We start from the raw sequence: 25,082 nt of genomic DNA, 5'->3' as shown, positions 1-25,082 counted from the left end.
CATTAGGTCCCATCTTGATCTCCAATAGTTAGAGACTGGCTTAAGCCCTGAAGCACAAGGTTCAATATCCCTTCTGATATGTGTATAGTCATTAGTCATAACTCTGGATAGTCTTGATATCCATATAAATGCCCAGTCCCATTTTGAATCTTGCTGGATTTTTGGCCTCAACCACTTTCTGTGGTAATTACACATCTGAACAATTATTTCCTTGTCTTAGTTGTAAATTTGCCACCTTTGAATTTCATTGAATGCCTTTTTGTTTGTGTTTCTACTTATTCCCCAAGATCCTGACCCTACAAAGCACATAAGCGTGTATATAATTTTTCTTATGTGAGCAGTCCCATGGACTATGCTATACAGACACATGCGTGTTGCTTAATTGTATGTAACATATGCTGAAGGATCTGGGTATTCAGTGAGTTCATGTAATGTTCTAAACGTGTAGATATTTAATGCACAATATAAACTAGCAATAAATTAAATGTGCGCATATGTACTATTAGCTAATAAAAGCTATATGATTCACAACAAGACAACACTGTTGGGATTTAATATGTTGCTGGGATAAACAATGACTAAGAATAATATTGTAACCACTGCCAGAGACATTTTGAAATGCATGTCTTGGGACAGTCTACATACATTTAGCAACTTACTTCACTGTATTTTTCCCCAGATAGCACTGATGTTCCTTTGTCCTGAAGAGACTGAAGTTGGAGTTTGACAATAGGATCCGTAATTTTATCTATTGCATACTTGCTGGCATTGTTGGATGCTTCATCATAGAATGCAGACCATTTGGCTCCTGCTTCATTCTAAAACAGATTAATTAAAGTCTGAATTACTCATTTATAAGAAATCCAGCAAGATAATAAGTTTTAGGGGAGAAAACATTCCTTGCATGAAGAATTAGTTTTGTGGATTTTGCTAGTTCTCTCATTAGCTTTGGAAATATTTCTACTATACAATGAAAACAACTAGGGAACATTTATTCAATTTATTCACAGATGTAGAGTTTTTCAAATTATTTGTATTTATTTAAAATTAGGTCTGTTGAGATTACACTGCATCATCACATGCCAAAACATGCTCAAATAAATTTGTTAGTCTCTAAGGTGCCACAAGGACTCCTGTTCTTTTTGCGGATACAGACTAACACGGCTGCTACTCTGAAACCTGTCATTTAGAAACTAGTTCGCTTTAAAATATAGCTACAAAAGTCACCACAATATTTTCCATTGATTTTCAAGATTCCAAGGATAGTAGATGTTTTCTAATATGGCTGCAGCACTGAATCCTCAGTGACCAATCAGATTACGGTTGAATGCTGTCACAGCATATGATATCGGTCTAGAGGGGCAGGTGATTGTACTGGATAGCTAGAGGCTGAGAAGAGGCTGGATAGTTAGAGACTGGGAGATAGTGAATCTTATTGTGAGATAGGGCAAGCACAACTGTCACTGTCCTTCCTGTGGCTATATACTAGCTTCTGTTAGTCAGAACATCAGGCCTTGGGAATCTGGAAATCTATGTCTTCATTAAATTTTCCTCACAGTACAATTCTACCTATTCCACTGATGGTTGCTAAGGATGCTAATCTATGAGAATAGCGACAGTGTTTTGAGGCAGACAATCATCCACCATGAAATAGATTTAGGTCACCAACTCATTTCACATAACCCGCCAAATGACCATCAGAAATTTTTCAGTAACTACTGAACTAAAATCAAAAATTGAACCCATCCCTAGTTCCTTATTCATTAGCAATTCCTATATATCTATCTACAGCAATACAATAAAATATCATGTAGTTATAATATAATTTCTAATATCATAGCAAACATTCCTAGACAGTGTTGAGTACCCACCATTTTTCTGGAATTCTCATCCGTGATGTTGGTGTTATAGTCCCAGGAGGCAAGTGAACTTGCATAAGATAGATCTTCTGCTCGTACATTGAATTGAGACAAAAAGTTGCTGGCCTCTTGTGTTGTATCTTGTGATGTAGCAACAGCAGTGAGACTGCAAAGAAGCCAAAGATGGACCAACATACTTCCTTCTGAGCCAAGAGCCACGAATTGAGGAAGGTTCCCTCAAATAAGCTTCCTAATCAGTTGCTGTCTCATCAGCCTTTGCACATAGGTGTGTGCTAGGGGAAAAGAGGAGAATCCAATTTGCTGGATCTTTTATTGTTTTTATCCAGTGAAGGACAGAAATGAAAATAGCTTTAAAAAGGCAAATAAACAAAAGTTAATGATTAACTTCGGAGAAACATAATTACTAGTAGCATTTTATGGTCTTCTTATAAAAGGCTTTTACTTTTAGTTAATATTTCCCCAGTATGCTGTCAGTGATACAGCTGGTTATTTCCTATAATCTCACAGTGTCAAAGGAAGTCCAAGATCTGCTAATCCTTTAACAGATTGATGATAATCTACAAAAATAGTTAGCAAATTCAGTGAGACACTACCTGACCTTATCTCTTGGGAAGAAACAAATTCAGTGTAGGACTGGTGTAATGTTGCTGCTTGGCCTCTTAAGGCAGAGGTGGGCAAACTACAGTCCGTGGGCCACATCCGGCCCGCGGGACCATCCTGCCCGGTCCCTGAGCTCCTGGCCGGGGAGGCTAGCCCCTGGCCCCTCCGCTGCTGTCTCCCCTCCTCTGCAGTCACGCCGCCGCGCGGGCAGCGCTCTGGGCGGCGGGATTGTGCACTCCTGCCGGGCAGCGTGTCTGGCTCTGGCCGGGTGGTGCGACTCCAGACATCCTGCTCTGAGCGGCATGGTAAGGGGGTCAGGGGATTGGATAAGGGGTGGGGGGTTCCGGGGGCAGTCAGGGGACAGGGAGCAGGGGGCAGTTGGATGGGGCGGAGGTTCTGGAGGGGGGTTGGGGGACGGGAGGGTTGGATAAGCGTGGGAGTCCCGGGGGGGAGCTGTCAGGGGGCGGGGGTGTGGACAGGGGTTAGAGCAATCAGGGGACTGGGAGCAGGGGGGGGTTGGATGGGGGTGGGGTCCCGGGGGTGGTTACGGTGGAGGGTTCCAGGAGGGGGCGGTCAGGGGACAAGGAGCAGGGGGGTTTGGATGGGTCAGGGGTTCTGAGGAGGGCAGTCAGGGGGTGGAAAGTGGGAGGGGGCAGATGGGGGTGGGGGCCAGGCTGTTTGGCGAGGCACAGCCTTCTCTACCCGGCCCTTCATACAGTTTTGCAACCCCAGTCTGGCCCTCGGGCCAAAAAGTTTGCCCACTCCGTCTTAGGGTATGTCTACATAGCAAAGAAAAAACCCCAGCTGGCCCATGTCAGCCGATGCAGGCTCGCGGGGCTCAGGCTGTGGGACTGTTTCATTGCTGTGTAGACTTCCGGGCTTGGGATGAAGATGGGGTTCAAGGACCCTGCTGGGTGGGAAGGTCCCAGAGCTCAGGCTACAGCCCAAGCCTAGACATCTACACAGCAGTGACACAGCCCTGTAGCCTGTGCCCCATGAGCCTGAGTCGGCTGGCATGGGCCAGCCATGGGTTTTTCTTTGTTGTGTAGACATACCTGTAGGCCCAGATCCTCAATGGTATTTAGGTGCCTAACTCCTGCTGAAATTAATGGGAGTTAAGCACCTAACTTGCTCATGTGCTTTTGAAAATCCCACTAAGCACCTATCTGCATCTTTAGGCACCTAAATACCTTTGAAAATCTGGCCCTTAAGAGCCAGAAAGTCAATGGGACTTTAGGCTTCTAAGTGCCTGAGTCACTTTTGAAAATGATACTTAGGCTCCTAAGTCGCGTAGGCATTGCAATGCCTTCTTGTATATTTGAGAAGGGATTAGCACAGTGTGGGCACTACCAGAAACAAAGAAGAAAAAGAATAAGATTTCATTGTTGTTATTTTATTATTTATTATTTGTATTAGGGCAGTGCCTAGAGAAAGGCCATTTGTGACAGAATTAGGAAGGATAAACCTGGGACGTTCTAAGTGATAATATCTTAGGGTTTCCAAGATAACTTACCAGAGGTAGCTCAAGTCTCTTTTAGCTGAGGATCAATGTAATGTGCCACATGCAGAACATTACATATACATTTTGCACCTTGCTCCTTATCTATCAGGTAGAGTTGTTCTGAATTATATCACAAAATGACTTCATTATGAAATCCTTCAAACTTTCTGACTTATTTATAGGATACTAAAAAGTGCACCAGTAAGTGAAAATATTTCATAAAATGTAGACTATTATTTGCAATGTAGACAGAATTCCACTTTGCACATTCTACAGTATTTTCACAGAGGGTAAACCTTTGTTGTGATATGGATCAGTAGAGGTTTAAACTTGAGCTTTGCCTACATTAGAGAAATTTGGCCTGACAACCACCATATTGTGACCACCCATGATGCCTGTCCCAGATCCCAGCATCAGCTTCTTCTGCGGCATTGTTATTTACCAGCAATTCTCAGGAGAAGGATTCCTATGGCTGTGCTGACAGCTGTCCAGAAGCAATTGTGGGGGAATTGGTGACCATCTGGGACAACAAGGAGATCCAGTCATAGTTGAAATCTGTAATTCAGAACTCCCAATCTGTCACCTGGTTCCAAATCCCTTGCTGACCAAAGCATCACTCAGTCGAGTGAGTAATGCAGGAAACTGTTAAGGGCAGGGGTCAGGAAGGGATTCCACCCCTCAATGTACTCTGGGAAGTTTTTTTCTCTCCTCCTCTGAAATATGAGGGATGGCCATGGCTGGAGATGGGACACTGGGCAGGGTGGGCCAGGACCCTGAGGTGGCACCGAGCATTCTCTCTCTCAGGTGCTTGGCTACCTGGTTCTTGCTGATATGCTCAGGATGTGGGCAAACTTTTTGGCCCGAGGGCCACATCGGGGAATAGAAATTGTATGGAGGGCCATGAATGCTCACAAAATTGGGGTTGGGGGGGTGGGGATGAGGAGTTTGGGTGTAGGAGGGTGCTCAGGGCTGGGACTGAGAGGTTCAGAGGGCGGGAGGGGGATCAGAGCTGGGGAAGGGGTGAAGGTTCCGGCTGGGGGTGTGGGCTCTGGGGTGGGGCAGGGGATGAAAGGTTTGGGGTGCAGGAGGGTGCTCTGGGTTGGGATCGAGGGGTTTGGAGAGCAGGAGGGGGATCAGGGCTGGGGCAGGGGGTTGGGGCATGGGGAGAGGCTCAGGGGGTGCAGGCTTTGAGTGGCACTTACCTCAAGCGGTTCCTGGGAGCAGTGGCATGTCTCTTCTCCGGCTCCTACACAGAGGCATTGCCAGGTGGCTCTGCTCGTTGCCCCATCCACAGGCACCACCCCTGCAGTTTCCATTGGAGCACATAGGAGCTGGAGTGGGGCCATGCCGCAGCTTCCAGGAGCCGTGTGGTGCAGCCCCGACCGGAGTGGGGCTGAGCTGCGTGGTGCAGCCCCAAACCAGTGCCCCCCCGGCTAGAGCGTCGGAGTGGGGTCGAGCTGCTGGTGCTGCCCCCGCCCCGGATGGAGCGCCGGAGCAGGGCTGAGCCATGTGGTGCGGCTCACGGGCCAACTTAAAATGGCTCATGGGCCGGATCCGGCCCGCGGGCCATAGTTTGCCCATCCATGGTCTAACTCATCACCATAAGTGGGGTCAGGAAGGAATTTTCCCTCAGGTTAGATTGTGGGATTTATTGCCTTCCTCTGCAGCATGTGGGTGTGAGTGACTTGCCAGCATTATCTGGGTGTATCTCATGTAATCATTTTCCTGCTTGTGGCACATAATAGTCTATTCTACAGTGGGCTGTAATACTTCAGTCTAATTTCCATTGTTGGATTTAGTGTGCAGGTGCTGGGTGGGGTTGATGGCCTGCTATACACAGGAGGTCAGACTAGATGATCTGGTGGTCCCTTCTGGCCTTGAACTCTATGATTCTATAATATGGCCTGAGACAATAACAGCAGGTCTATGGTGAACTGGACAGATTTCTTGGTGATTGCTCTTCAACTTAGTTTGGGATGCTGTTCAAGAGTTAAAATGCAGCTTGGCTGCTCCAGTGAAGAACAGCAAGGAGAGAGAGAGAATACTAACTTGGAGGCTGCAACAGAGATAAGGACATGGAGTGTGTGATACCTGGACCATGCTGAGATCCCACACCCTCTTCAGAGAGTCCCAAGCTCTGGAGATGGCAAAGGAGACAGCATCCAAGCAATTTGTGAGGAAGAGGAGAAGCAATTGGGTGAGAAGAGGTTCTCTACACAACGTGTATTGGTATATGGAGAAATCAGAGCTGATTTTGCTGGTCCTGGGTAAGGGGGGGAACATAGTGAACATGTCATAACTGTTGTGAAATGTGCAGATGAAGCCTCATAACAGCAGAAATCTCTTGCCCATCCAGATCTGCCAGTTCCCCCCTCACCTTCCCTGCCTGGGCTGCTACAGCATCAGTGGCACTCCTGGCTCCTCCTTTGCAACCCCTATTTAGTTCTCTGAGAGTCTGACTTGTCTCACAGCCCCTTCAGTAGCTGCGTGCTGTGATCAGCCGCGTGGCTGCTGTTGCCATGTTTAGCGAAGTGTCCGGCTTGGTGCTTACAGCACTGGCTGAGCTGTACCATGTAATTAGACTCATGCTGGCCATCAGGCAGAGAATTTTACTTTGTATGTATCAAATAGCACCTAAATATAAACAAAATATGAGATTCTGATTTCAGTCAGCTACCTATTGGGCATGATGGCCCAGGTATTTACCTTACATTGTAGCTGTCAAGCCATACTCCAAACCAGGGCATCAGTCCAGCTGTCTGCTCTGATATCTCTGCAAACACTCTTCATTCTGTCTTTCTGCTTATTGCATGAAACACGGGCACACACATTATTAGCTACTGAACTGTTCTACCACAGGCTAGGGGAGGGAACATGGAATAATGAGGGAGAGGTCTCAGTACAGTTTCTAATGGGCATGTGTCCACACAACATAGTTTGCAATATCATTTAGAAACAATATCATAGAGAATGTTAATTCAAAGTTCAAAATTCCTGTTGGTCCATAGCTGATAAGAGCTACATACTGCACTATGTGGCAATCAGAAACCAAACGGACAGGCAGTACTAGTACAAGTTCATAAAATAATAGCAAGAGGTAAACATTTTTCATCTTCACTTTCCAAAGGATTTTTCTTCATTTTAATTATTATTAAATCGGAGTAAATAAAATGAGACGTAAACCTTCAGTGTCAGCCCCAAGGAGTCATGCACCAGGTAACAAAACACACCTAACATGGCACATAAAACAGGTAAGAGGAAAAGGCAATTGTGAGGGAGGAGAGAGAGAGAGCAGAAAAACTGAACTTTCCTCTCATGCACTCTTGAGACAAATCCAGTTCCCATTGAAGTCAACAGGAAGTTTGCCATTGACTTTAATGGAAGGTTTTGCCCTCATTGAAAAGGGGGAATTTTCACTTGCCATCAAACCTTAGTCTAAAATGCAAAAATATTTATATGGCTACAGAACATTCAGTTCTGAAACCAAAAATATCATCATCATTTTATATGTGCATCCACAAGGTATGAAAGCATTTCATGTACTTATACAAGTGAACATATCTGCACCATGTAAAGGCACGTGTGACACTAATAATCACTCGGCCACTGTACCTGTTCCATGTTATTTGAAAGCTACCAAGTTCAATCATTTAAAATAAACAGGTGTATGTAACTGCTTAATCATTAACTAATGATGTTCATTAGTAATTAGTTATTAGTTCATTAGCATAACTGTTTGTTAGTTTTGAAAGTTGGAACATAATTAAACCGCACAAATCCCTCATTACCTGTCTCTTTTAAAGAAAACAAAAATACTAGAAACAAATTAGAGCAGTTCATAGAAAGCTGAGCAAAGACTGTTCCCAGCTAATAGGCTGGGGACAGCTGGTCGATACAGGAGCGGCGCCAGGGTTTTTGGCGCCCTAGGCGAGGGTCCTTCCGCGCTCCTGGTCATCGGTGGCAATTCTGCAGCGGGGGGGGGGGTCCTTCCACGCTCCCGGTCTGTGGGGCACTTCGGCGGCGGGTCCCGGAGCGAGTGAAGGACCTGCCACAGAATTGCTGCCGAAGACCCAGAGCGCGGAAGGACCCCCCGCCGCCGAATTGCCGCCCCCCCAAATCCTGGTGCCCTAGGCAACCGCCTAGGTCGCCTAAATGGAAGTGCTGGCCCTGGGTCGATACATGCCCTAAGTAAACTCGGCACATTTAAAACAGTTTACTTCATAAGCAACAGGTTTACTGCAGTGAAGAACTGACCAAAAAATCCTAGCTTTTTTGTTTTTATTCTTCATAGTGCTCCTGTCCCAAGCTTCTAAGTGTATATTCTTTCTGATACTATGGGTGGGAGTTTTTACCACTCAAGATATGCACATGACACTAAGGTGGCTGGCAAATGGTTTTCCCATCCAAAGAAAAATGTCAAGATTTCAAAATATCATCTCATTCTGAATTGGGACAAAATGTCAAATATCTGAAAAATTGTTGTGAATCAACAAACTGAAAAATGTTTTGGCACAGGCCAGTTGAAACATTTTGTTTGATTTTGACTTTTTATACATTTAATTATAGTAAACACTTACATTTCTAAATGAAAAGTAGTTCTGAACAAAAGAAATCCAGAATTTTTCATTTTGAAAATGTTACAATGTCCGATTTCAATAATTTCAAAACTTTTTTTTCCAAAAAAAATTTCAAAATAAGACATTTGTTGAAACTGATCCATTCCCATGAACAGTTTCCTAGAGCCCCACATGCAGATCTCTCCCTCTTCCTTTGCAGATAACAATATGGGAGAGAGAAGACATAAATGCAAGATTGTTTTCCCTCAAATTATAGAGCAAATGATGATGCTTAATAAGGAATATCCAGGAAAGTGCTTCATCATGAAGTCCAACATGTAACAAGGACGTTTCTTTCCCCTACTGATGTGATGGGCAGCTCCAACAAAAATTGCAACTTCAGTACTGCTAGTGACATTGTTGAAGACCAGCAGGACCCTAGTTCCTTATTATGTATGGTCCTAATCCCCAACCCTCGTGCATCCATGGAAAGCAGAGTACTGGAACTGTGCCGCCTGGACAGGTTCTGAAACCCTGAGGTCTGTACATATTCCAAGGGACAAAAATTTGTCCTCACAGATGGCTCTGTAAGGCTTATGCAACTCCCCAACTGGTTCCCTTGCCTAGGGATATAGGTACAAACTCTGTCGTGCCCATATGCACTAAAATGCACACAGTGTCTTCCTGATTCAACACAGAGGGTAAATTCTTTCCCAGAGGAAAGACAGCCAGACAGAGGGATTGAAAGGAGCCATTGAACCAGAGCTGTCATCTGGGAGCAGAGTCCAGTGCCCACTGGGCCAGACCTCCGAAGTGATCAAGAGGAGGTGGACATAACATTAAAGAGATTCCTCAGCACCTTCACTATGATTATTATGTTCTCATGCTGGGGTGCCCATTCTTGAACATATCTTTACCCCACAGTAGATGTGCAGAGATGAAGGACTAGAGTTATAACCCTTTTAACTGCCACTGGGGAAGTGAGAAGGACCAGGATCCATGGAGATCTGATTGTGGGGGATAAGAAGCTCATTTACATAAACACTGTTCCCTCTGAGTAGCTTTGTACCTTGTTCCAGCAGAGCAAGTGCAAACCCCTTCACTCACCCATACGTACCAGGCCTCAGGATAGGTCAGACCAGTGGAGAGGCACCATAAATTGTGGTAAGGGATTACTACAAACTCCCACCCAATTCAATGGCAAAATTGCCTGACTAAGCATTTCCAACATTTGGTCCCTAATTTTACACTTTTTCCTATAAATCATTACATTTGTGTTTCATTTAAAAGTAAAGAATGTGTCCGGTGCTGCACTCACAGTTCTGTACCGATTTAATCAGTAAACATGAATAGTGTCAAAATGAGCTCGTTCTCTAATTCAGGGGCAGATATCTCAAAGTTCTCAAAACTTCTCTAAACACTCTGAAGAAATGAGTGACAGAGTAAACCATAAGCTCAGTTTGTTTATTTAAATTTATGCAAAATTTGCACTAGTTTTAACCCACAGGCATCAAAACTCTCCCTGTTAGCTGAAATTGTGACCAACTCTGGTAATGAAGTTAGTGAATCTTGATCAACCTTTCCTTTATACAGAATATCTCTGAATTTTATAATTGCTTCATTTAACTGTTTTATTTCATTTATCTGGAATTTAGGTAATGATCTGTAGCCTCAGATCAAGCTCTCAGAAAAGGAAAATTCTCCTCCCAGTCACATCAGTGTTACTCCATTCATACCTCATGGCACTGCACTGATGTAGCTGAGAGCAGAATTGTCTCACTGTCTTTAAGGAAGTGATTTAAGGCATATTGCCTTTCATTGAGTTACCTATCTAAAGCTCACCACCTATGACAGGTTGCTTGGAGGAAAAATAACTGCTGCAAACAAGCAAAGGTTATATAAGATAGCTGGGCTAGCTCCTCAGTTGATGTAAATCAGCATTATGCCACTAGTGGTGTTTAAAGGGCAGAACTCACCGAGTCAAACTCTTTGTTTTCTAGAGTTTGCAGTATGAGAACACTAGAACACAGACTAGTTTCTTCCACAGCAAATATGTTTTTGTATAACCCAGTTTCTGATTACTATTTCAGACAGGAATCTTAAACCAAGAATAACTTTTAATGGTTGTTACGAATGATACAAGCCCGTTTGCTTTATATCCCACAGGCTATTCACTCACAGCTCCTATGGGCAGCAAAATGTACTCTCTGTCTTCACCTTACATAACTGCTAAGGAGAATCATGCCAAGCCCCTGTTAATTAATCTCACTGCTGAAGATCCAATTCAGGAGGAGGTTAGTGATTAACCATTTACCACCAATAACAGGCTACCTCACATACAATAGTCAGAAGAGAGCCACTTTCAAAGTGCTGGCCAGTGCTGAAGGCTCAGACAAATCCCCATTAAAGTCGTGTGTGGTGTAGAAAGCCTTGCCAAGGCCTCTTTGCACTTTAAGTGAATTTCACCCACACTGTAGAACTTCCTCTTTTTATCTGCACTTCCCACTTGCTGTTGTGCTATTAAGCCATTCCCCCAAAGGGCCACACTGCAGAAATCTTTCCGCAATTTCTGAAGAGATGTCACAGTTCCAGCCATTCAGTGCAGATCATATTGCAGTTCACTCCTAGCAATACAGAATATGGCACCTACGAAGGTAGCCAGCCACCTACATAGGCAACAAAATAATACTGGGCTTAATCCTGAGTTCCTTAAATAAGTCAGTGCCTGAGTTAAGGACCTCAGGATGGGGGCCAGTAAAATATTCTGTACTTCTTCCATCCAAATATCTCAAAATGATGTTCTAACACTGATGGACTAAACCTTGCAATATCCTTGTGATGCAGGGGAGTATAATTATCTCCATGTTACAAATGGAAAATCTGAGACACAGGGAGATTATTATTCATTTCCATTTTTAAATTTTATTAATCTATTGCCCAGACTTGTGCTAGGAATCTCACAGCACATAGAGAAGACTCAGTCCCTGCCCTGAAGAGCTTACAGTCTAAATTGATGGGACAAACAACAGATGTGGGAAGCGGTCAGAGATGCAAGCAAAACTGAGACCATCCTAGGCATATGTCTTGTTAGCTCTATGATTTTATTTTTATTAATTGCCTCCTTCCTCCCTTCCCTCTTCTCATGTGTCTCAATGCCCCATTATCCTTGTTACACATGTTGTTCCCACTGTTCTATACCCTGGTCCCTTCTCACCCCAACCTGAGATTCAGGGATGAGTGGGAGAAACCAAAAAGGAAAACACAGTCAATGAAGGTGGGGTTGGTCTCCTGGGGGCAGGGATCCACATAGCCAGTCCGGACTCTAGAGTCTTTGCCAGCTCTTTTCGCTTTACACATGCTCCTGTTGTAGGTAAAGAGTTTGAAAATATGCTGTGAAACACTAATGCTTAAATAATGGTTTAAATGTTCTCTTGAAATGAGAAATGATAATTGTAGTGACACTACCCAAATTCTATCCTCAAGTCTATTATTGTATTTTCCAAAGGAGTTGCGAGGACGGGACAGGATGTAGAAGAAAGTAAACAGATGTTTATGCAGTCATGTAGATACAATTCCTCACCTCAACATACTCATATCCTCTTTTAACAATATATATAATTCTTCTCTGCTTAGGGCCCAATTCTATTCCATTGAAATCAATGGGACCTTTACTATGGATTTCAATGGGAGCAGGATAGTGTCCTTAATATTAATTTCTACCATGGATTACGTGTGAATGGCTCTCATTAAAGTTGTCCAACGGCAGAATTTAGGGCTTGATCCTCTGAGGTGCCCTCAGCTCCCCATTCATGTCAATGGGAGATTCCCAGATATGAATAGGCCATCAGCAAGGACCATTATGACCATCCAGTCAGATCTCCTGCATAACACAGGCTATGGAATTTCACAGTGATGTCTGTATCCAGCCCAATAACTGGTGGTCAAAGTAGAGCATGTCTTTTAGACAGAAATCCATTCATGATTTAGAGTCCAAGTGAAGCAGAATTTACCACATCCCTTGGGAATTGTTCTATTTTCACTGTTAAAAATTGGGGGGAAGATTTCCAAAGGCTCAAAGAGCAGTTAAGTGCCTAGTTCCCATGGATTTTCAATGAGAGTTGGTCATCTAACTTCCTTTTGTGCCTTAGAAAATATCCTCAAGGCATCTCATTTTCCAGCTCAAACTTTGCTGACTTTCATTTCTAGCCTTTGGATCCTGTGCCCTTGATTACTAGGTTAAAGGGGCTTCTAGTACTAGATCTCTTCTCCATGTTTAATACTTACAGGCTGTAATGAAGTCACCCCTGAACCTTCTCTTCTATAAGCTATAAAGGCTGTTAGCACCTTGCTGGATCAGCTCCTTGGCCTTTCGCTTTTTCACAGTAAATAAAAATACCACATATGAATTCTTATTCAAACCAAAGACACACTGCATTTCTGCATGCAAAGACATATTCATATCCAACTCAAGACTAGCGCCAGTGAAAAGTGACAGTGACAAATGCTCTTATGGAACACACATGAATAATTTGGTTCACATTTATTACAGGGAAAGAAAAGAGAGGGTTACTCACCCTGTGCAGTAACTGAAGTTCTTGGAGATGTGTGTCCCCATGGGTACTCCATTGTAAGTGCGGCAGCACCCCTTGTGCCTGGGATCAGAGATCATCACCAGCAGTGCCCGTCGGACCCGCATATGCGCACCTCCCGCCTTTCGCGCTGTGAGAGGGATATATATATAGTGCTGTGCGGTCCACCTGCCCCAAGTTCCTTCTCTGGCACAGAGCTTATGTTTTTGGCTCCGAAGCAGAGGGAAGGAGGTCGGGTAATGGAGCACCCATAGGGGGACACATCTCGAAGAACCTCAGTTACTGCAAAGGGTGAGTAATTCTCTTCTTCTTTGAGTGATGTCCCTGTGGGTGCTCTACTGCAGGTGACTATAAAGCAGTGCCCTACCGGTAGTTGGAAGGCTGGGGCTTCGGAGCGACACATATTGCTAAGGAGCGGACAGCCTTCCCTAGGAGAGTGTCTGTTGAGGCGTCGTGGGTAATAGCATAGTGCTGGGTGAAAGTGTCTGTCGATACCCATGTGACTGCCTTACCAATATCATCAATGGGGACATTATTAAGAAAGACAATCGAGGCAGATAACGAATATGTGGATTGTGTTCTGATTGAGGTAGGAGGTTGTCTATCGGCGACTTCATAGGATAAACCTATACACTGTGAGATCTACTTAGAGAAGCGTTTAGGCATGGCAGTGCCTCTGGATCTTTTGGTGGTGGAGAGGAATAATTGTGGAGATTTCTGGAAGGGTTTAGTCCTGTCCAAGTAGAAGGCTAATGTGCGTCTTATGTCTAGGGCAGGGATCGGGAACCTTTGGCATGTGGCCCATCAGGGAAATCCGCTGATGGGCCGGGATGGTTTGTTTACCTGCAGTATCTGCAGGTTCAGCCGATCGCAGCTCCCACTGGCCACAGTTCGCCGTTCCAGGCCAATGGGGACTGCAGGAAGTGACACAGACCGAGGGATGTGCTGGCCGCCGCTTCCCACAGCCCCCATTGGCCTGGAACGGCAAACCACGCCCAGTGGGAGCTGCGATCGGCTGAACCTGCGGACGCTGCAGGTAAACAAACTTTCCCAGCCTGCCAGCAGATTTCCCTGACGGGCCGCGTGCCAAAGGTTGCTGATCCCTGGTCTAGGGCGTGAAGAGTTGTCTCCTGTTTATTACTCTGAGGCTTTGGGAAGAAGCAAGGGAGGTGTAACAGTTGACTGAGATGAAAAGATGTTGGGACCTCAGGTAAGAATCTTGGGTGTGGGCGTAGTGTAACTTTATCTTTATAAAACACTGTGTATGGTGAATATGCCATGAGGGTCACGATTTTGTCCACCTGTCTAGCAGAGGTGATGGAGACAAAAAAGGCCATTTTCATTTATAGGTATATGTAAGAACAAGTTGCCATTGGTTCAAATGAGGGCTTAGTCAGAGAATGTAGGACTAGCCTGGGGTCCCAGGCTGGGGGTCGGGTCTTGGATATGGGGATAGCGATATTTAATACCCCTCAAGAAGCACTTCGTGAGTGGGTGTGCGAAGGCGTGGCCGTCAAAAGGGGAGTGAAAGGTTGTGATTGCTGTCAGTTGTACCCTAATAGAGCTATTGGCCAATCCTGACTGTTTAAGGTGTAGAATGTAGTCAAGAATAAGTGGCAACAACGCGTGTGCTGCGTCAACCTAATGTGAGGCACACCAGCAGTGAAATCTAGTCCATTTGTCAATGTAAGTGTGTCTGATTGTTTTCACGCCTACTATTCAAATGTATCTGTTTGACAGTGTCTGAGCAGATTATTTCCGGACTCTGGAACCACGGAGGAACCAGACTTTGAGTGGAGCATCTATGGATTGGGATGGAAAATGTGTCCTGTGTCCTGTGAGAGGAGCCACGGTGTTAGGTGGAGAGAGATTGGTTGGCATACCATCATGCATAGAAGGTAAGTATACCAGACTTGTAGTGGCCATGTTGGAGCTATTAGTATGACATGAGCTTGGTCCTCCTCTATTTTGCGAAGTACTCAGAATAGGAAGGGAAAGGGAGGGAAGGCATTAAGGAGTGGTGTGTCCCAGGTTATGAGGAATACATCTACCAGCAATCCATGCCATAGTCCCGTTCTGGATCAGAATTGAGGGCAATGGGTGTTGTGTTGCGTGGCAAAGAGATCTATGGTGGGAAGGCCCCATCAGTTGAATATGGGTTGAAGTGCTCACATATCCAGCTCCCACTCATGATCGTGTGAGAATTCCCTGCTCAATGCATCCGTGGTGGTGTTCTGGTGTCCCAGGAGGTATGTGGCTGAAATGGAGATGTTGTTCTGGATATACCAGTTCCACAGTTTGATTGTCTCCGAGCATAAAGAGTAGGACCTCGCTCCACCCTGCCTGTTGATGTAATACATGCAAGTGAGATTGTCCATCATCACTCTTATGTTATGATGTTTGAGAAGAGGCAGGAAATATTGGCAGGCACTGCAGACCACTCGTAGCTCTAGGACATTGATGTGTAAGGTGGATTCAGTGGACGACCATCTACCCTGCACTGAGTGTTTGTGTAGATGTCCCCCCACCCACTGATTAGGGAGGCATTGGTGGCTAGGATCATAGCTGGTGATGGTTGTAGGAAAGGAACTCCAACACAGATGTTGCTGGGCTATGTCCACCACAGTAGTTAGTCTTTGACTCGCCTCAGCACAGATAAAAGTTTGTGAATGCTGTGCTTGTGGGGGAGGTAAACAGTATGGAGGCATGCTTGAAGACATAGCATGTGCAGTCTTGCGTGCCTGACCTCAAACGTGGCCGCTGCCATGTGGCCTAGAAGCCAGAGGCATATTTGTGCAGAGATCTGGGGGCAGATACGTGCAGCAGATACCAGATCCATTATAGCTGAGAATCTGAGAGACGGTAGGAAGGCTCTGGCTTGTATGACATATAACTGCACATCACTGAATTCCAGCTGTTGTACTGACATTAGAGTGGATTTTCTAGGTTCACGAGGAGACCTAGCTTCATGAACAGGTCTGTTGCTATGTGGGTGGCTTGGAGAGTGTAGATTTCAGATGGGGCCTCGAGGAGACAGTCATCGAAGTATGGAAAAATGATAATTCCTCTTTTCCTTAGTAGGTTGCAACTATCGCAAGGACCTTGGAGAACACCCGAGGTGTTGTGGATAGTCCGAAGGGCAGTACTTTGTACTGACAGTGGTCAGTGCTCACGACAAACCAGAGGAATCATCTGTGGGCAGGATGTATAGAAATATGAAAGTATGCGTCTTGGAGGTTGAGGGCAGAGAACCACTCCCATTGTTTCATGCTAGGAGAATAATGGAGAGGGTAACCATCTTGAAACATTGCAGCTTGACGAATCTGTTTAGATTGCAAAGGTCTAGGATATGACACCAGCCACCGGGCTTCTTCTGAATCAGAAAAGAGTGGGAGTAGAAACCCTTTCTCGTGTGTTGGGGAGGGACCTGTTCCATGGCTCCCAGTTGCAGAAGGTGATTTATTTCTTCCCATAGAAAGGACTTATGAGAGGGGTCCCTGAAGAGGGAACGGGGGGCAGGCAGAATAGGAATGGGAAGGAGTATCCTTCCTTGACTATCTCTAGAACCCACTTATCCGAGGTGATGAGACTCCAAGATGGGAAAAATTGAGCTAGCAGTCACCAAACTACTGGAACATCAGAGATGGTGGGGATGACTGGAACAAGGGAAGGCTTCTTGGGGCCTTGATCACACCTTCAAAATTGTTGCTTTGGTGCCAGTATATGAGAGGTAACCCTTGAGAAGTGGGCTGTCTACGTTTAGACTGAGGCCTTTGTCAATGGCATTGGGTGTTGAAGTGCCATTGAGAGGTATACTGTTGAGTTTGGGACTGCGGTGGGAGTTGGTACTTCCCCGAGTGTCTCTTTGGTGCTTGTGTGCATATCCCGAGAGAATAAAATGTAGCTTGGGTGTCTTTAAGAGAATACAAAGAGTCATCTGTACGCTCAAAGAACAGTTCTAGCCTTTGAATGGTAAGTCCTCTACTGTGTACCTCCTTAGGAAAGCCCGAGAGGTGGAGCCATGATGCATGCCTCATGACCATAGCAGTGCGATGGATCGAGCAGCAGTGTCTGCAGAGTCTAATGAGGCTTGTAGGGCTCTACAGGCTAGGAGGTGTCCCTCTGATATCTAGGACTGGAATTGCTCCTTTTTGGTCTCCGGTAGATCATAGTAAAGTTCCTCCCATTTGGAGTTATTCAGATAATTATACCTGGCCATGAGAGCTTCATAATTTGAAATCCTAAATTGGAGTGTGGCTGAAGAGTATGTCTTGCATCCAAATAGGTCCAGGCATTTCCAATCTCTGTCTGGATGACTAGATCGAGATTGGTACTGACGGCTCCTCTCCTGCACCGCAGTGACCAACAAAAAATTTGCGGTGGGGTGCGAAAATAAAAATTCAGTATTCTTCACCAGAACATATTTTCTGTTGGCGTGTTTGCAGGTTGGAAGGATGGAAGCCAGGGTCTGCCACAGAACCTTTGCAGATTTGAGACGAGCCTCATTGATCGGTAGTACGATCTTTGAGGAAGAGGATGTGTGGAGGATATCCAGCAGTTTATACTGTTAATCTTTGACGTCCTCTAAAGGGATCTATAGGGAGTCCCCAATCTTATGGAATAGATCTTGAAAGTGCCTGAAGTTGTCAGCAGATATAGAGGATGGAGGCATAATTGCCTCATCAGGTAAGGAGGAGGAAAAATGTAAAGTTGGGAGCCTCCTCTTCCTACTCTTCCTCCTCAGTTGGTATCAGTGGTGGTTTGACTTCCTGAGGGTGAGAGACCAATGGAGAAGGGAGAAGTGTATGTCTCTGGCTTTGCTCTCTGCGAAGGTTCCCAAATTGTGCCCTGTACCTGGCCCAAGGGTCCCAATATGGTCAGTTTGGTGGGAATGGCACATGTGGCTGCATCCATGGTGGCACTGCCAGGATTGGGAGCCAGAGGTAGTCCGCATATAGTGAGGATAAGCCAGTGCAATTTGTCCAGTAGTCGAGGGAACAATGGAGCCCTCGTCCTCCTTCGCCTCTTCCTCCTCCTCACTGGGAAGGGAGGTGTTGTCCTCAGCAGAGAGAGGGAGGAACACCGTGAGTTCAGAGAGGAGGGTAGAAATGGGGGGAAGTTCCATCAAAGAAGCAGAGACTTGGGAGTGTCAGATACCAGAGGTCTTTAGGGTATCTGAAGTCTTGTGGAAGGGGAAGGAGCACCATCAGTGCGGTTGTAATGCATGGTGATGGAGAGAGAGTGTATGTCCCTGAAGTTTCAGAAGATGGCACAAGAGATTTGGCCGGTGCCAGTGACTTGGCCAGTACCGAAGACTTGCCTGGTGCCGAAGATTTTGGTGTTGATGATTCGGTCAGTGCTGGTGACTTGGCTGGTGCCAACTATTTTGATGGTGCCAAGGACTTATTCGGTGCCAACAGCTTCGTCGGTGCCAGAAATGGCGTTGGTGCCATAGCTCCTGCAAGCGGGCTGCCTCGGTCCCCACAGCTGGGAAAGGACGCTGAGGGCTGAAGGTGCCCGGACAAGATCATTAGACCATTTTCTTGAGCCAGTACCAGAGGTATTCAGATGAGCCCTGGAGCTATGTCCCCTGTGAGATGAGGTTGAAGCCACTGACCTAGCTAGGGATGGTGTTCTGGAGGGCTGAGCCTCAGAGTGTGAGGAGAAGGAAGCCTGTTTCTTGTCATCTGCATGATCACGGATGACTTTCTCTTCACAGGACATGGAGAGTTGGGGTCGGCAGACAATCTGGCAGAGCATTAAGTCTTCTCTGGGGAAGAGTCCGGGCCCGGGTCCAATCCTGGATGTAGTGATTTCTCCATGAGGAGAAGTTTCAATCTAATATCCTTATTCTTTCTAGCTCTGGGTTTCAGGCCGAGGCAGTGGGAACACTTGAGGGACATATCCCTCTCCCAGACAGTGGATACACTGTGGGTGGATGTCCATTATCAAGAAGGCGGCCCCGCATGAACGCACCTCTTATACTTGGGAGAGCTGGGCATAAGGGTGAAGGGAAAAGGGCTTCCCAGTCTGGAAGGTGGGAAGTGGGATAAATGGAAACCTAAGCTATGAGAATAACTGTAAAGATAAAGTTAAAACAAAAAACAATCTTTTTTAATAGATAGACATTGAAAGAAGAAGAGGAAAATACTAACTACTCTATCAGGTAAGGAACTATCTATGAGGAGCAGCGAGCTCTGCTAGCGGCTTCCATCCCAGACCAAAGGTAATAAAGAAGGAACTGGTGCTGTCTGTCTGACCAAACAGTGCTATATATATATATGTCCTGTGCACAGTGTGAGAGAGAGAAGATGCACATGTGCAGTCCTACGGGCACTTCTGGTGAAGATCTCCGATACCAGGTGCAGGAGACACTGCCGCACCTACAACGGAGCACCAATAGGGACATCACTTTAAGAAGAACAATGAACTAGTCATAATGATGTCTTTAAATAATCGTTAATAACTAAGCATCTGATGTAAGACAGCCTTCACCCTCATTCCACCACACACTTCTTGAAAATGTTTAATGAACAATTGAGTGTTTTCCTTTGTTTTAGCTTTGTAATACAGATTTGTGTGTTTGTGTTTTATCAAGGAAAGTGTCTCTCAAGGGAAAATAACTGACAAGGTTATGACAAGCAGGTGCCGGGGGCGGCCAATGAAGAGGGGGGTGGCATGTCTGGCCGTTCGGCGGCAATTCGGCGGCGGGGCCGTCACTCCCTCTTGCAACGAAGGACCTGCCGCTGAAAGGCCGCCGTAGAATGAAGCGGCGGTAGAGCTGCTGCCGATTGCAATCGCGGATTTTTTTTATTTTTTTTTGGTGCTTGGGGCAGCAAAAACGCTAGAGCAGGCCCTGCTGACAAGTCATATTTTTCTTGCCTTAATGTTTGACATTCATCAGTCATGACTACATAAAATTAGTGCAGTCTCTCTCAAAGAAGCCAAAAAGAAACTGATATTTCATAGTGGTGTGAACCGTTCATCATCTGCTGCGTAGACTCCATTAATCTGGCCTGCTTTTAAATCTAGTATATCGCAGGGAATCCCATTTTCTGTTGTCACTGGTGTGTCACATTTGTCTTCTAAATCTCCTGTCTCTGTAGACTCATTGTTATTTCTAAAAAGGAATAACAAAATTACATTACTGCAATCAAAGTGTACCATTCAACAAAGACTGGGCATAAGAAAAATAGTTTAGCATGCACTTTTATTAAGAAGTTTACAACACACTATATACAAAGAGGCATAGTCTACTCATCTGAAGATAGGAATGGGAGTCAGAAATTCCTAAGTAAATTCTAATATCACTTTCACCCTGGCTCCCTTCTGTTGCCTCACTTAACTTCTAGACCTCAGTTTCCCCTTCTGTAAAATGGCTTGGAGGAGGGTGAAAAATAGAAAAGGAAAACAAAGAATAAAATACACATTCATATACTTAATAGATTTCAAGGCTATAAGGGGCCACCATGATCATTTAGTCTGACCTACTGCATAATACAGGCCATAGATTTCACTCAGTGATTCCTGTATCTAGCCCAACAACTTGACTTAAAGACACAAGTTAGATGTTAGAGAATATATGCACCACATTTCTTGGTATCTATTCCAATGGTAAGTTTCTCCCACTGTTCTAAATTTTTATCTTATGTCCAGTTCAAACTTCACTAGCTTTAACTTCCAGCCATTGGATCTTTGGCTGCTAGATTAAATAGCAATATGTCTTGCATACTTTCACTTTTCCAGACTCAGACTCTGATACCAACCATAATAAAATAGGCGCTGAAGAAAATGATATAAACTGACAAACTGTAAGCAAATTTAGTCAACAATAACTGTATAGTTCCTTTAATTTCCATATTTATTTTGACCTTGAGACCTGCTGATTCATAGCTGAAGAAACCTCCTGTACTTTACAGACTGCAGCATCAGCAACTTAGAATGATAAGAAACTCACAGGTTAGCTACAGTATTTTTTCCAATCCCATAACACATTGTGACAACCTGACTCAGTACTTATAGATCAGTAATATTAACAATAATAAAACTTTACTGGCCTGTGAGAGATACTTGGACTTTAGAGACCTGCTAAAAATAAATGAGAGTGGGTAATAAACTCCTCTCCTCCTGCTTGTGACATGCTTCTGGGGTTGTCTCTCCTAGCTTGGAAATGAGACAAGTCTATTAGCAGAGAAGGAGATGACATGCTGCCATGGTGATAGAGCTAACACATTGGAAACCAGGCTTATGAGGGATTGGAGAGTCTGTTCAGTATGGGTCTGATCCAGCTCCCACTGAGATCAGTGCCCAAACTGCCACTGATTTCAATAGAGAGGAAAATTGAGCCCTATAATGAGAGGAACTGAAGCTAGAGCTAGATGGTTCTTGGAGTTGTATGTGGGGGCAGTAGATCTTGAATGCTACTCACCAAGGGCCTGATCGAGAAAAGCATCCTTACTCAGGATAGCACTGAAGCATGTGCTTAACTTCAATGAGACTTAATAAGTCCTACTGAAGTTAAACACATGTTTACATGCTGTCCTGAACAGGGATGGATTTAAACACATGCTTACATACTTTACTGAATCAGGGCCTAAACTTCCGTACATTGCTCACTCTGTAAGGGCCTGATCCAAAGTCCATTGAAGTAAAAAGAGCCAGATTTTCAAATACTCAACACCTATAAGGGGGGCTAGATTTTTGAAAGCACTCCAAAGGAAGCAACTCCCAGTGTGACACCCAACAAGCTGAGCTCCTTTGAAAATCTGGTCCCAAGTGCCTGTCTCTTCCCTTGGGAAGCAAAGTGGCCCAGACATTCCCTGTAACCCTTAAATCCTCCCAGCAGTGGACAGGAACAAACACATTTGTTTTCCCTCATATTCAACTCCCTTCAATCACTGTTGGCTTGAAAGTATGATAGAATTCAAACATGAGCTGAGTTTGTGTTTTGCTGAGAAAAGATGAGAGTGAAAAGAAGACAAGGTGAGCAGAGAGAAAAAGAATCTAATGAAAATATAAGGGCAAGAGATGTAGCAGAGAATGGGCAGGATGAAAAACAAATTTAGAGAGGCTGACAGGAGGAAGAAGCAGAGAAGGGAAAAGAAAAATATTCGAAATAAAACAAATTAAACAGTATATACCATATATAGGGACCCCTCCTGTGCCAGCCTACTTATTTTTGAGAAGGAGGAAGGAGATGGTGGTGTGTGTCTTTTGTCCCTAATCTACAGCACAGGCTTCCCATTAACTAGAGAATCATGATTACTTATTATTATCATTATTAATTTGTATTACAGTAGGGGCTTGAGGCCCAAACGGGGATTGTGGGCCCACTGTGCTAGTCACTGCTCACATGCACAGTATGAGACAGTCCCTGCCTTGAGGAACTTACAGTCTAAGTAGACAAGACAGTCAGAGGATGAGATACAGGAAGTATTATTATCCTAGATGTACAGAAGGGGTAATTTCTGTAAGGGTAACAGAGAGATTAAGGCTCAGGACCTCAAAAGGATTTAGGTGTTTAACTCCCATTGATTTCAGGGGAGTTCATTGATGCCCAAGATCACACAGGAAGTTTGTGGCAGAGCTAAGAACTGGACCCAGATCTTCTGAATCTCAGGTCAGTGCCTTAACCACAAGAACAGCATTCATTCATTGGCTAGGTTTTGTTCTTGTTGTTTGAAACAGGGATGGGATTAGATGGGGAAGAGTTTCATAAATTCATACCAGTCTTCTGAATCAAAAAAAATAATTTGAAAGCCTCACCAAACCTCCAACTCCATAGGGTTCACTCAATACTAGCAGTATATGTTATTTTTACCCAGTTGTTTCAACCTCTTTGCCTAAAATGAGGCATTTTTATACTGGAGAAATCTCTGCAACATCTCAGTCTTCACACATAAATCCATTTACATTGGATTATTCGTGAGAATTTTTTTTTTTTTTTTTGCCACTGGACATATGCTAATTTTTAAGCTATCCAGCTGTCAACAAGAGTTTGTACTTTCCCAATCTCTCTCCGATTCCTGTTTGAGCCTGCAATGAAATCATAATGCTTGTGACAACATATCAATGTCCATGATGATCATAGTCAAATAAAGGATGTTCTCTTCACTGTATGATCAAGCAGGAGCGTCTCAGATGAGCTTAGAGATGTCCTTATCTAGGTACAACTATCTGAAATAACAGCAAGTAGGAACAGAATGGGAGCGGGGGGTCAAACTCAAGGCTCCACCCACTCCCTTCCCTTCTCTATCCCCATGAACTCACTGGCTCACAGCAGCAAGTATCAAGTAAGTAACCCTTATTAGGACTGCAATGGCTACTATGCACTCAACACCATGCCTGGTGCTGCAATATGAGCAGGGTAGTAAGGAGAGGGGAGACAACTACTCCTTACTCTACTGCATAGCCGTGATAATCTAGTCTCATGGCGAGTCCAATCTGGAATTGACCATGTGAGATGCTGAACTCCTAGAACTCCTCATGAAGTGAATGGGAGCTGAGGCCACACACCGACTTACAGGATCAGGCCCTTTTAAAATTTCAGTCAAGTAGCCCTTCAGTCACTGGTCTGCCCTGCAAGTGGCTCCTGAATCTGCACAAATCAGGAGCAGTGTTTTAAATCTGCCAGTCTTAAAAATCAGTAGCCACAATCATTGCCAGCCTTTTCCTCTCACATGCCTTATCTCTGACAGGTGACCTACTTGCAGCGCGGGGGCTGGCAGCAAAAAAATTCCTTGTAAAGCAATCATCTTTATTAACATGGCCTCTAAGATCACATTCTTACCTTGAGTTAACAACTCCACAGTCCAAAATAACAACACCTGCCCTTTGAAAGGACAGATATCCTCAATTGGGGAGAAAAGGCTGCTATTGTTTCTTTGTAACCAATGTGAACTGCAGAGTGATCCAACTCTAACACTTCTAGTTCACTTAATTCACTAACAGTTGGTTAAAACAAAAGCACAGCTTACCTTTTACGTTTCCGGATTCCTGAAACAACAAGGAAAAGTATTGCAGCCACAACGAGGCAAAGAACAACACCGAACACAATAAGCCAGACAGGCACAGTGGGTTCAATGGGTGGTGATAAAGTGGAGGAAATTTTCAAGAACTGCAGCGTGTTGTCTGTCAGTAGGAAAGCACTGTTGATTCTGTTTCTGTTCATCCTTTAAAAAAATACAAAACACAACACAAATGATAAACACATTTATAAATGAAAAGACAATGAGGAAAATATAGCCCTGATGTAGGCAGTACAACTCTGGCAGGGCTGAATGTGGCCCAATATGAAGTTTTTAGGCTGCATACATTGCATAGCCATTGTCACTGATCCCTATATATCCTGTGCAGGGTGTTAGCCACAAGACTCCCATATGCAACTGTTTGAAAGCTTAGGGGATAAGGACGAGACTTTATATTATCACTGTTTATGTATTTATTATATTTCTAATTGTTTCTACTTTGGGTCATGCATAGACTCTCATGAGATGGAATATGTACAAAACAAATGGAATTGTCGCTAAAACAAATTTTATTATTATAACTATTAATTAATATAATTATCATCAAAGGAGGAATCTTGCACTTGTGAGATGTTGATTTTGATTCATAACACTGAATAGATTTTGCATGTCCAACTTAGATTCAGCATACTGTAAGCAAAAGTAGTTCAGTACTGAGCACAGGAGTTCTCATTCTGCAGAGAATTTTGTTCTTATCTCTAACCTACTGATAGGAATTTAAACATTTTTAAAAACATATACTCTTCTTTAGTAGGTGAAAGACAACAGTTAAAAACCAAACATGTTATAACAGCATCCAATTTCTGTGGCAAACAGTGCCTATAAAAGACTTACTGTAAATCAGCTTATGCTACCGAATGTATCAAAGAACAACAGAAATGAATTAAAAAAAGGTACATTCCAACACTCTTAGCAAGTTTCAGTGAATA

The 25,082-nt window shown here is 44.3% G+C and overlaps 2 protein-coding genes across 3 annotated transcripts in view; both read right to left on the bottom strand.

The window, feature by feature from the left end:
* The window catches only part of ACE2 (angiotensin converting enzyme 2), a 36,129-nt gene extending 34,075 nt beyond the window's left edge, over positions 1-2,054 (bottom strand). For both annotated transcript variants that reach the window (XM_054016501.1, XM_054016502.1), the window contains exons 1-2: positions 1,872-2,054; positions 660-818 (exon numbers count right to left, since the gene is read on the bottom strand). In XM_054016501.1, coding sequence (XP_053872476.1) covers positions 660-818; positions 1,872-2,054 — 342 coding nt within the window. The remainder of the gene's footprint in view (positions 1-659; positions 819-1,871) is intronic.
* Positions 2,055-13,062: 11,008 nt separating this feature from the next.
* Positions 13,063-25,082, bottom strand: part of CLTRN (collectrin, amino acid transport regulator) — a 28,632-nt gene continuing 16,612 nt past the window's right edge. The window contains exons 5-6 of the mRNA XM_054007153.1: positions 24,103-24,297; positions 13,063-20,246 (exon numbers count right to left, since the gene is read on the bottom strand). Coding sequence (XP_053863128.1) covers positions 20,090-20,246; positions 24,103-24,297 — 352 coding nt within the window. The 3' untranslated portion in view covers positions 13,063-20,089. The remainder of the gene's footprint in view (positions 20,247-24,102; positions 24,298-25,082) is intronic.

Source organism: Malaclemys terrapin, chromosome 1 (assembly GCF_027887155.1).
Source record: "Malaclemys terrapin pileata isolate rMalTer1 chromosome 1, rMalTer1.hap1, whole genome shotgun sequence".
Lineage (NCBI taxonomy): Eukaryota > Metazoa > Chordata > Testudines > Emydidae > Malaclemys > Malaclemys terrapin.
This window is presented reverse-complemented; position numbering and strand designations above follow the sequence as displayed.